Source organism: Budorcas taxicolor, chromosome 6 (assembly GCF_023091745.1).
Source record: "Budorcas taxicolor isolate Tak-1 chromosome 6, Takin1.1, whole genome shotgun sequence".
Classification (NCBI taxonomy): domain Eukaryota; kingdom Metazoa; phylum Chordata; class Mammalia; order Artiodactyla; family Bovidae; genus Budorcas; species Budorcas taxicolor.
In genome coordinates this window covers 84,898,042-84,910,489 of record NC_068915.1, presented here as the reverse complement: position 1 = coordinate 84,910,489, position 12,448 = coordinate 84,898,042, and the positions used below count along the sequence as shown (strand labels likewise).

General features: G+C 37.0%; 1 protein-coding gene across 1 annotated transcript in view; it reads left to right on the top strand.

The window, feature by feature from the left end:
- The window catches only part of LOC128049854 (UDP-glucuronosyltransferase 2C1-like), a 35,263-nt gene that overhangs the window by 14,819 nt on the left and 7,996 nt on the right, over positions 1-12,448 (top strand). Inside the window, exon 4 of the mRNA XM_052642174.1 lies at positions 11,095-11,182. Coding sequence (XP_052498134.1) covers positions 11,095-11,182 — 88 coding nt within the window. The remainder of the gene's footprint in view (positions 1-11,094; positions 11,183-12,448) is intronic.

The following is a 12,448-nucleotide window of genomic DNA, read 5'->3' as shown; positions in this document are numbered from 1 at the left end:
CAGTTCTATTTCTGGGTATGGAAGATCTGCTGGAGAAAGGCTAGGCTACCCAATCCAGCATTCTTGGCTTCCCTTGTGCTTCAGATGGTAAATAATCCACCTGCAATTTGGGAGACCTGGGTTCAATCCCTGGGTTGGGAAGATTCCCTGAAGAAGGGAAAGGTACCCACTCCAGTATTCTGGCCTAGAGAATTCCGTGGACTATACCCTCGGGGTCGCAAAGAGTCAGACACGACTGAACGACTTTCACTTTCATATATAAACAAGGTTGTTTTAAGTTGTTGATCTTTTACTTTCAAATATCTTTTCAAAATGCATTTCCAATATCCTACATCTGTAATCTCCACTTGTCATAGTTTCTGGTTTCAATATCATATTTGTGTGTGGATGTTATCCTGTCTTTACTGTGTGTTTTCCTTACTAGGTAGCTTTACCATTTGAAGTTTTCTTTTTTCTAGTTGTCACCTCAACTTTTTCTACTATCCAGAGAAGTTCATTTAGGAAGTACTAACCATGGCAATTGGAGTGAAAAAATAAAAATAAAAAGGAATTTAAATTTGACATGATACTATACATTGAAAATCCTAAATATGCTACCAAAAAAACTGCTAGAGCTCAAGAATGAAGTTGGTAAAGTTGCAGGATACAAAATCAATACACAGAAATCTCTCACATTCCTATGCACTTAACAACAAAGACCAGAAAGAGAAATTAAGAAAACAATATCATTTACTATCACATCACAAAGAAAATATACCTAAGAGTAAACCTAACAAAGGAGGCAAAAGACCTATATTCAGAAAACTATGAATATTGATGAAAGAAATCAAAGATAACACAAACAGATGGAGAGAGAGGCTATGTTCCTGGTTTGGAAGAATCAATACTGTAAAAATGGCTATACTACCCAAAACAATCTATAGATTTAATACAATCCCTATCAAATTACCAATGGCATTTTTCACAGAATTAGAACAAAAGATGTACACTTTGTATGGAGACACAAAAAACCCCAAATAGCCAAAGTGATCTTCAGAAAGAAAAATGGAGTAGGAGGAATCAGGCTCCCCAATTTCAGACTGTACTACAAAGCTACAGTAATAAAGACAATATGGTACTGGCACAAAAACAGAAATACAGATCAATGAAACAGGAAAGAAACTCTAGAAATAAACTCACACACCTATGGCCAATTAATCTATGACAAAGGAAGCAAGAATATACAGTGGAAAAAAGACAGTCTCCTCAATAAGTGGTGCTGGGAAAACTGGATAGCTACATTTAAAGGAATAAAATTAGAAAACTCCCTAACACTATACACAATTTTAAACTAAAAAAGACCTAAATGTAACACCAAATACTATTAAACTCTTAGAGGACAAAATAAGCAGAACACTCTCTGACATAAATCTCAATGAGATCTTTTTGATCCCCCACCTAGAGTAATGGAAATAAAAACAAACAAACAACAACAACAAAAAAAACAAACAAAAAAAAAAAACGAATGGGACCTAATTAAGCTTAAAAGTTTTTGCAAGCAAACGAAACCATAAACAAAATGGAGACAAGCATCAGAACTGGAAAATAATATTACAAATGAAGGAATTAATCTCTAAAATATACAACCAGCTCATGCAGCTTAAAATATATTTAAAATATTTTAAATGGTGGAAGATCTAACTAGATATTTCTCTCAAGGAAACATAAGATGGCCAACAAACACATGAAAATTAGGAAAACATCACTTATTAGAGAAATACAAGTCAAAACTGTAATGGGGTATCATCACACACTGAAGAGAATGACCATCATCAAAAAATCTTCATACAGTAAATGCTGGAGAGGATGAGGAGAAAGGGGAACCCTCCTACAATATTGGTGATAATGTAAAGTGGTACAGCCACTATGTTGAGCAGTATGGAGATCCCTTAAAAAACTAAAAGGGCTACCAAATGATCCAACAATCCCATTCTTGGGCTTATATTTGGAGAAAACAGGAAGACACATGCACCAACGTGTTCAGTAGCAACACAGTTTGCAATAGTCAGGGCATGAAATCAACCTAAATGTCCATCAACAAAGAAATGGGTGAAGAAGATGTGGTACATGCAATAGAATACTCAGTCATAGAAAGGAACAAAATAATGCCATTTACACGAATGTGAATGTACCTAGAGATTGTCATATTGAATGAAATTAGTCAGACAGAGAAAGACCAAGAGCATTTGATATCACTTATATGTGGAATCTAAAGAAGGGGTACAAATGAACTTATTTGCAAAATAGAAATAAAGTTATAGATACGGAAAGCAAACTTATGATTACCAGAAGGATGGGGGGGTGATTAAAATTAAAAGATGCTTACTCTTTGGAAGAAAAGTTATGACCAAATTAGGTAGCATATTTAAAAGCAGAGACATTACCTTGCCAACAAAGATCCGTCAAGTCAAGGCTATGGTTTTTCCACTGGTCATGTATCGATGTGAGAGTTGGGCTGTGAAGAAAGCTGAGTGCTGAAGAATTGATGCTTTTGAACTGTGGTGTTGGAGAAGACTCTTGAGAGTCCCTTGGCCTGCAGGGAGATCCAACCAGTCCATTCTGAAGGAGATCAGCCCTGGGATTTCTTTGGAGGGAATGATGCTGAAGCTGAAACTCCAGTACTTTGGCCACCTCATGCGAAGAGTTGACTCATTGGAAAAGGCTCTGATGCTGGGAAGGATTGGGGGCAGAAGAAGAAGCGGTCGACAGAGGATAAGATAGCTGGATGGCATCATGGACTCGATGGATGTGAGTCTGAGGGAACTCCGGGAGTTGGTGATGGACAGGGAGGCCTTGTGTGCTGTGATTCATGGGGTCGCAAAGAATCGGACATGACTGAGAGACTGAACTGAACTGAATTGGGTTGAGGGAGAAATTGGGAGATTGGAATTAACATGTACACAATACTTTATATAAAATAGATAAAAAGAATTACCGTAGAGCACAAAGAACTCTACTCAATACTCTATAATGAATTACATAGGAAAAAATCTAATAAAGGTGAATATATGTACATATATAACTGAATCACTTTGCTGTACATGTGAAACTAACACAATATTTTAAATCAGCTATACTCCAATATATATATATATATATATTTAAAAGAAGCTGTCTGAAGTAACCATATTGGAACTCTGAGTACTTGCAACTTGCAGGGTAAAGCCAGACTGGTAAACTGTAGTTAATTTGGTCATTTCAGCCCTTTAGCACAGCACCAGCTTCAAAACCTCCATGATCCAACCTGCTGGTAGTCAGCATGCCTGTGTACCCTGTGTAATTTAGTGGCACCATGATGTGCAATAAAGACCCTATTCTTTACATATTGGGGTTCTTTATTGCTGATTAGTGCCCTTGATCACTGAGCTGTAGTCCCACATATTGACCACAATTATTTCAAATCCCATTATCAGAAGCTTATATATTTTAACCTTTATGATAAAGTATAATTAGAATAAATATAAATCTAGAGATTAATGCAATGAGTGGGATGTTTGGAGACTTTTGACACATTTAAGAAGATCCAGTTATTCGGGTCCACTTATTAGATACCATCTTTCAAATAGTGAATGCTTTCTGAAAGCAGAGGCTTAAACTGTTAGTATTTAGAGCATAAATGGTTATTTTAGATATTGAGTTCATACATAGGAGGGGACTATTGTGATCCATGAAAAATCAGAACAAGTCTATTAAAAAAACAAAGAAAAAAGAACAATTGATAGCATTCAGACTCAAAAGACTTACTTGCTCACTGAGTTAAGATTATCGACTTAGAGTCATATAGATCATGTTTCAATCCTGGCTCTGGTACAAGAAAATTAGATAAACTCTAATTTGAAGTTTTCCTCATATATAAAATGTGTATATAATGCCTCCCTCATAGACTTGTTATGGAGAATAAAAAGAGACAACATATGAAAGTACTTACTACAGTGTCTAGCACACAATCACCAGTCAATAGCTGAGATTACTGTTATTGTAAAGATTTCTTCCTGGAAACTTCCTTGGCAGTTTATATCAGGGAGTATGAGTTACACCTCTGGTTGGGAACTAAGATCCTGTGTGCCTCAAGATATAGCCAAAAAATTAAAAAAAAAAATTAAAGTCCAGCTCATTTGGAGAAATAAAAAACATCAGCACTATTTTAAAAAATTGTGTCCCTTTTTACCTTCATTTGAGAATCACACATTAAAGAATTAGGCTATTTAAAGAAAACTCACATACAGCAAACTTTAGAAAGCTGTATTCATATCCAGGAAAAGAATCAGGTTCATAAAAGTTCTGAAAAGACCTTAAAGTCCTAAGGCTTTAATCATAGCCTGATTCCTGGAAAAGATAAATTCTTCAACAATCAAAAAATTAAAAAATTAGACACTAAGAAGAAGGGTGAACCTGATTTCTAGAATTAGTGCATTATAAAAATCAAAAGTACAGTTTTCAACAAATACAGCAAGATAAAAATTAGATAAAATATGTTTCAATCAAAGGAATAAAATTAATTGAGAGAAACTATTCCTGAGCAAGCCTGGATTTTGCAATTACTGGAAAAAAAACCTTTAAAACCACTGTCCTAAAGATGCACAGAGAGCAGAAAATGAAGTAGAAATGAAGTAAAATACTGATAAAGGGGGAAATTAAAAGAACAAAAAATATTTCTGGAGCCGTCAGGCTCCTCCGTTCATGTGGATTCTCTAGGCAGGAATACTGGAGTGAGTTGCCATGCCTTCCTCCAGGGGATCTTACCAACACAGAGACTGAATCCTGGTCTCCCACATTGCAGGCAGATTCTTTACCACCTGAGCCAACAGGGAAGCCTAGACAGAAGTAACTCATCACATGAAAGATATTTTCACTAAGATGATCAGCAAATTTCTCATCAGAAACCCTGGAATCCAGAAGGCAGTAGATTGATAAATTCCAACTGCTGAAAGAAAAATAAATAAATAAATAAAAGTGTTAACTGAGAATTTTATCAGGCAAAATTTTCTTCAAAGTTGAGGTAGAAATTAAGACATTACTAGAAAAACAAAAGTTGGCATACAGTATTACCACTAGACTCTGTCAATAAAAACATGCAAACGGGACTCTTTCTGGCTGAAAGGAAAAGCTGCTGGAAAGTAACACCAACCATATGAAGAAATAAATAGCTTCAGTAAAGGTAAAAACAAAGGTAATTTTAAAAGCTGGTATCATTCTAATTTTGGTTGTGAGTGAAAGCCACTCAGTTGTGTCAGACTCTTTGTGACCCCATAGGCTATACAGTCCATGGAACTCTTCAGGCCACAATACTGGAGTGGGTAGCGCTTCTCCAGGGGATCTTCTTCCCTGGAGAAGGGATCTTCCCAACTCAGGAATCAAACCCAGGAATCTTCCCAAGTCAGGAATCAAACCCAGGAATCTTCCCAACCCAGAAATCAAACCCAGGTCTCCTGCACTGTAGGCAGATTCTTTACCAGCTGAGCCACAAGGGAAGCCCTCCCACCTGCCAGATGGTGGTCAAAAAGTATTAAAAGAAAAAGCCAAACAGGACAAAGCAAAAGTCATTGTTTTCCTGGACTTTTGGTTGTAAGTCCATTTTTTTTTTTTAATGTTCTCAATACTTTTAAAAATACATAAAAATGATTATTAATTTATATAATTAGGAACACTGATTAAATATGTAATTTATGACATCAATTACAGGAAGGCTTGGATGGAAATATTAAGGAGCAGAGTTTTTGTATGTTTTGAAGTTAAGAATAGGTCAAAGAATAAATCCCAAGAAAAATTAAAAATAGTTTTTAAATTAATGAAACAGAAGAGATCGAAACAAGAGATGCAGAGGAAACAGGGATCAGAGGGAAATTTATAGGTAAATGTGCTTAACTTTAGAATAAAGAGAGACCTAAAATCAATAACCTAATATCATACCTTGCTGCTGCTGCTGCTAAGTCGCTTCAGTCGTGTCCGACTCTGCAACACCAGAGATGGCAGCCCACCAGGCTCCCCTGTCCCTGGGATTCTCCAGGCAAGAACACTGGAGTGGGTTGCCATTTCCTTCTCCAATGCATGAAAGTGAAAAGTGAAAGTGAAGTCACTCAGTCGTGTCCAACTCTTAGAGACCCCATGGACTGCAGCCTACCAGGTTCCTCCGTCCATGGGATTTTCCATGCAAGAGTACTGGAGTGGGTTGCCATTGCCTTCTCTGATATCATACCTTAAAGAACTATAAAAAAAAAGTGAAACTATACCCAAAGTTGGTAGAAAGAAATAATGAAGATTAGCACAGAGATAAAAGAAAGTTAAAAGAAATAGCAAATCAATAAAACTGAAAGCTACTTCATTGAAATGATCAGCAAATTATCAAAACATTAGCTAAACTGGGAAAAGGGAAAAAAAATAAATGAAAATAGTTCAAGCCAGAAATGAACCTAGAGAGATTACTAATGGTTTTATAGATATGAAAAGGATTATAAGAAACTGTGATAGAAGTGCAGCCGAGATGGCAGAGTAAGGAAGACTCTGGGCTTGCTTCCCTCTGGCATACCAAAGAGCAATAATTTATTGCTCTCATTAACTATTAATGAGGATACCCAGATGACTAGCAGAAAAGACCTTGAATCCACATGCATAGGAAACAAACTGAATGGTCACCTTGTGACATATACAAAAAATCAAGTCAAAAATCTATCAGAGGATTTTGAAGTAAAACGACAGCACTTTTACAAGAAAATCCTAAGGGAAAATTTCACCATGGTGGATTCTGCTTTCATAGGTAAGACACCAAATGCAAAAGAAGAAAGAAAAAATATATAGACTTCTTTGAATTAAGAACTTTGTGCATCAAAAGATACTATTAAGAAAGTGAGATAAAATATGCAGATTGTGAGAAAATCTTTTCAAATTATGTATCTGATAAGGAATGAATGTGCACAATACATAAAAAACTGCTACAACTCAATAACAATGACAACAACAACAAAAATCTAACTGAAAAATGAAAAAAATACTTGAATAGACTTTTGCAAAGAAGATACAAAAAGTCAAAAGTATATGAAAAGAAGCTCATTTATCATTATGGAAATGCAAATCAAAGGCACATAGAAATAACACCACTCATTGAGATAGCTATTATCAGAAAAGAAAAAAAAAAGGAAAATAATAAGTGTTGGTGAGAAGTGGTAACAAGTTGGTAAGTTGGTAACAAGTGTTGGTGAGAAGAAAATAACAAGTGTTGGTTCTCTACCAACAAGTGTAGGTAGAGAAATGGAACTTGGTGTACTGCTACTAGGAGTGAAAAATGATGCATCTGCTGTGGAAAACATTCCTGTGGTTTCTTGCAAAGTTAAACATAGGATCATATGACCTAGAAATTCTAAACTTGGTCCATGTATTGAAAGGAATTTAAACCAGGGATTAAAACAGATATTTGTACATCAATAATCATACCCATTTGAATGTAAAGTCCAAAAGAATAGCAAGAGGAGATAAGAAAGCCTGCCTCAGTGATCAAGGCAAAGAAATAGAGGAAAACAATAGAATGGGAAAGTCTAGAGGTCACTTCAAGAAAATTAGAGCTACCAAGAGAACATTTCATGCTAAGATGGGTACAATAAAAGACAGAAATGTTATGGACCTAACAGAAGCAGAAGATATTAAGAAGAGGTGGCAAATACACAGAAGAACTGTACGAAAAAGATATTCATGACCCAGATAATCATGAGTTGTGATCACCAACCTAGAGCCAGACATTCTGGAATGTGAAGTCAAGTGGGCCTTAGGAAGCATCGCTACAAACAAAGCTAGTGGATGTGATGGAATTCCGGTTGAGCTATTTCAAATCCTGAAAGATGATGCTGTGAAAGTGCTGCACTCAATATGCCAGCAAATTTGGAAAACTCAGCAGTGGCAACAGGACTGGAAAACGTCAGTTTTCATTCTGATCCCAAAGAAAGGCAATGCCAAAGAATGCTCAGACTACTGAAGAATTGTACTCATCTCACATGCTAGGAAAGTAATTCTCAAAATTCTTCAAGCCAGGCTTCAACAGTACGTGACCCGTGAACTTTCAGATGTTCAAGCTGGTTTTAGAAAAGGCAGAAGAACCAGAGATCAAATTGCCAACATCCTTTGGATCATTGAAAAAGCAAGAGAATTCCAGAAAAACATCTATTTCTGCTTCATTGGCTATGCCAAAGCCTTTGATTGTGTTCAGTTCAGTTCAGTCACTCAGTCATGTCCAACTCTTTGTGACCCCATGAACCGCAGCACACCAGGTCTTCCTGTCCGTGACCAACACTCAGAGTCCACCCAAACCCATGTCCATGGAGTCAGTGATGCCATCCAACCATCTCTTCCTCTGTCATCCCCTTCTCCTCTTGCCCTCAATCTTTCCCAGCATCAGGGTCTTTTCAAATGAGTCAGCTCTTCTCATCAGGTGGCCAAAGTATTGGAGTTTCAGCTTCAGCATCAGTCCTTCCAATGAACACCCAGGACTGATCTCCTTTAGAACGGACTGGTTGGATCGCCTTGCAGTTCAAGGGACTCTCAAGAGTCTTCTCCAACACCACAGTTTATTGTGATCCACACAGTCAAAGGCTTTGGCATAGTCAATAAAGCTGAAATAGATGTTTTTTTTCAGGAACTCTCTTGGTTGTGTGGATCACCACAAAGTCTGGAAAATTCTTAGATGGGAATACCAAACCACCTGACTGACCTCTTGAGAAATATGTATGCAGGTCAGGAAGCAACAGTTAGAACTGGACATGGAACAACAGACTGCTTCCAAAAAGGGAAAGGAATACGTCGAGGCTGTATATTGTCACCCTGCTTATTTAACTTATATGCAGAATACATCATGAGAAACGCTGGGCTGGAGGAAGCACAACCTGGAATCAAGACTGCTGGGAGAAATATCAATAATCTCAGATATGCAGATAACACCATCCTTATGGCAGAAAGTGAAGAACTAAAGAGCCTCTTGAAGAAAGTGAAAGAGGAAAATGAAAAAGTTGACCTAAAACTCAACATTCAGAAAGCTAAGATCATGGTATCTGGTCCTATCACTTCATGGCAAATAGATGTTTCCACTTCATGGAAACAGTGGCAACATTGGCAGACTTTATTTTCTTGGGCTCCAAAATCACTGCACATGGTGACTGCAGCCTTGAAATTAAAAGATGCTTGCCCCTTGAAAGAAAAGCTATGATCAACCTAGGCAGCATATTAAAAAGCAAGAGACATTACTTTGCCAACAAAGATCTGTCTAGTCAAAGCTATGATTTTTCCAATAGTCGTGTATGGATGTGAGAGCTTGACTATAAAGAGCACTGAAGAATTGATACTTTTGAACTGTGATGTTGGAGAAGACTCTTGTGAGTCCCTTGGACTGCAAGGAGAGCCAACCAGTCCATTCTAAAGGAAATCAGTCCTGAATATTCATTGGAAGGACTGATGCTAAAGCTGAAATTCCAAAACTTTGGCCACCTGATGCCAAGAACTGACTCGTTTGAAAAGACCCTGATGCTGGGAAAAATTGAGGGCAGGAGGAGAAGGGGATGGCAGAGGATGAGATGGTTGGATGGCATCACCAACTCAATGGACATGAGTTTGAGTAAACTCTGGGAGTTGGCGATGGACAGGGAAGCCTGGCCTGCTGCAGTCCATGCAGTCACACAGAATCGGATGAGACTGAGTGACTTTAATGAACTGAACTGAACTGAATCATAGCAACAATATTAATGATAGCAAAATGAATGGATAAAGAACTTTTTTTTAATAGGAGTATAGTTGCTTTACAATTCTATATTAGCTTCTACTGTACAGCAAAGTGAATCAGCTATATGTATACATATATCCCATCTTTAGTGGATTTCATTCAAATTTAGGTCACCACAGAGCATTGATTAGAGTCCCCTATGCTTTACAATAGGTTCTCCTTAGTTACCTATATTATACTTAGTATCACTAGTGTATTGATGTCAATCCCTATCTCTCAATTTATCCCACCTGATTTCCCCCTTGGTATCCATGCATTTGTTCTCTATGCCTGTGTCTCTATTTCTGCTTTGCAATATATATATGTAGGCTTCCCCAGTGGTCAGACAGTAAAGAATCCACATGCAATCCAAGAGACCTAGGTTCAATCCCTGAGTTGGGATGATCCCTTGGAGAAGGGCATGGCAACCCACTCCAGTATTATTGCCTGGAGAATCCCCATGGACAGAGCAGCCTATTGTGCTACAGTTCATAGGGCCTCAAAGAGGTGGACATGACTGAGCGGCTAAGAACCCGTGTATGTATATATATGTATATATAATGAAACATTATTCAACCTTAAAAAAGAAAGGAAATTCTGATATGTTGCAAGATCCATGAACTCTGAAATAAAATAATGCTAAGTCAGTGGAAGACAAATATAACATGGTTCCACTTGTACTTGTTACCAAAGTAATCAAATTTATAGAGACAGAAAGTAGAACAGAAGTTATCAGGGGCTAGGGAGTGAGAGGAATGGGAGTTATTTAATGATACAGAACTGACATGAAGGATGATGAAAATATTCAGTGTGCAGATAGAGTTGATGGTTACACACCATTGTGGGTGCTTTTAATGCCACCAGTCTCAATAGCTACAATACTTTAAAATGAAAAATATCATTACCAATATTTTACTATATGAGTTTCTGTTACTGGTAACTATACTAAAAAAAGATCAAAAGAGGTAAATAATATCCCTTCCTTTTGCCTCTGAAAATTTTGTTTCAAAAATCCCCTTTACCAGAGTAGCCTAGTAATATCAGTATGTTGTTGTTTCAGATATAGATTGTCATTTTTCTTCATCTACAAGTTAGAGTTAATCCAAGGATGATAACCTATTGACTAGGATTGTTTCAAGCCTTAGAAAATATGGTTGTCGTGTCAATGGCTTAAAAACACTCATTACCTAATCACTTAGGGCCTCAGCTTGCTTGTTTATTACCTGGAGGCATCAGACCTGATTAATCTTTGGTTAACTGCTTTCTTTTGACAGGATTTGATTCTAAAAATCTTCTAATAAAGACATTTATCTTAATAGGTTCTGTGGCGATACACAGGAAAGAAACCAGAAACATTAGGAGCCAACACTCGACTATACAAATGGATTCCACAGAATGATCTTCTTGGTAAGACCAAAGAAAGAAAAATAAACAGAGATGAATGAGGGATAATGTGAATGATTGCTCAATAACAGATAAATCCAACAAATTTGTATTTAAAATAACAACAACAAAAAAAAGCTTTAATGTTTTCTTCACATTTCTTCTGGAGTTTGTAAAAGATTATTTCTGACACTTTTTAAAGACTAAGACAAACTTTATTCAAAACCATCATGTTAAGTATAGTTATTAATGCAATGGACTTTTATAATATGACAGAGAGCCTGGAATAAATGCTGCATGCAGAAAGGAAAATAGGAGAATTTATCACAAAAGAGTATAGTGAGTGGAAGTTCATTGTATGGAAAATTAGAAAGAGGACATGTCAGGTGCAAAGGAACAGTCTAGCAAGACTAACCTAATTAGATTCTTACTGAAGGCACATTAAGGTCATCACGTATCACTTGGGGGATAGTGAAAGAAGAGGTGACAGCTATAAAAGATGATCAGACACCAAGACTGATCTGCTAAACTGACTTAGTAGAGTGCTTGCTAAAATTGGGCAAGGCAGAGATGAAGTAGAACTAAAATCAAATTCTAGTGGAGAAGAATTCAGGGAATTCTGACTAGACTTTGGTCAAGGATCTTTGTCAAACTGTAACACAAATATCAAATTTATAATTCTCTCATTTATGATATAGCCTCTCCCTCTTGAGAATCAAAGTCAAATAAAGTATCTTTATATCAGGCTCCCATTAACTTTTGAATAAAATATTGCAGAAACTTCCTGATTCTCTTCATCCATTTTATCCCACTTCTCCTCTCTTTTGCCTACTACAATCATATGGAAAAAAAAAAAAAAAATCTGGCAAACCATTTCACCATCCATAATACAAATGGCTCTCTATTACTATAGAGTTAAATGCTTTAACAGAGTACACATATAATTGCTGTAGCCTTTTTGTATGATGCACTCAATATGCCAGCAAATTTGGAAAATGCAGCAGTGGCCACAGGGCTGGAAAAGGTCAGTTTTCATTCCAATCTGAAAGAAAGGCAATGCCAAAGAATGCTCAGGTGAAAGTGACAGTGAAGTTGCTCAGTCGTGTCTGACTCTTTGAGACCCCATAGACTCCAGGCTCCTCTGTCCATAGGATTTTCTAGGCAAGAGTACTGGAGTGGGTTGCCATTTCCTTCTCCAAGAAGGCTCAAACTATCACACAATTGCACTCATCTCACATGCTAGTAAAATAATGCTCAAAATTCTCCAAGTCTTCTACAAGCAAGGCTTCA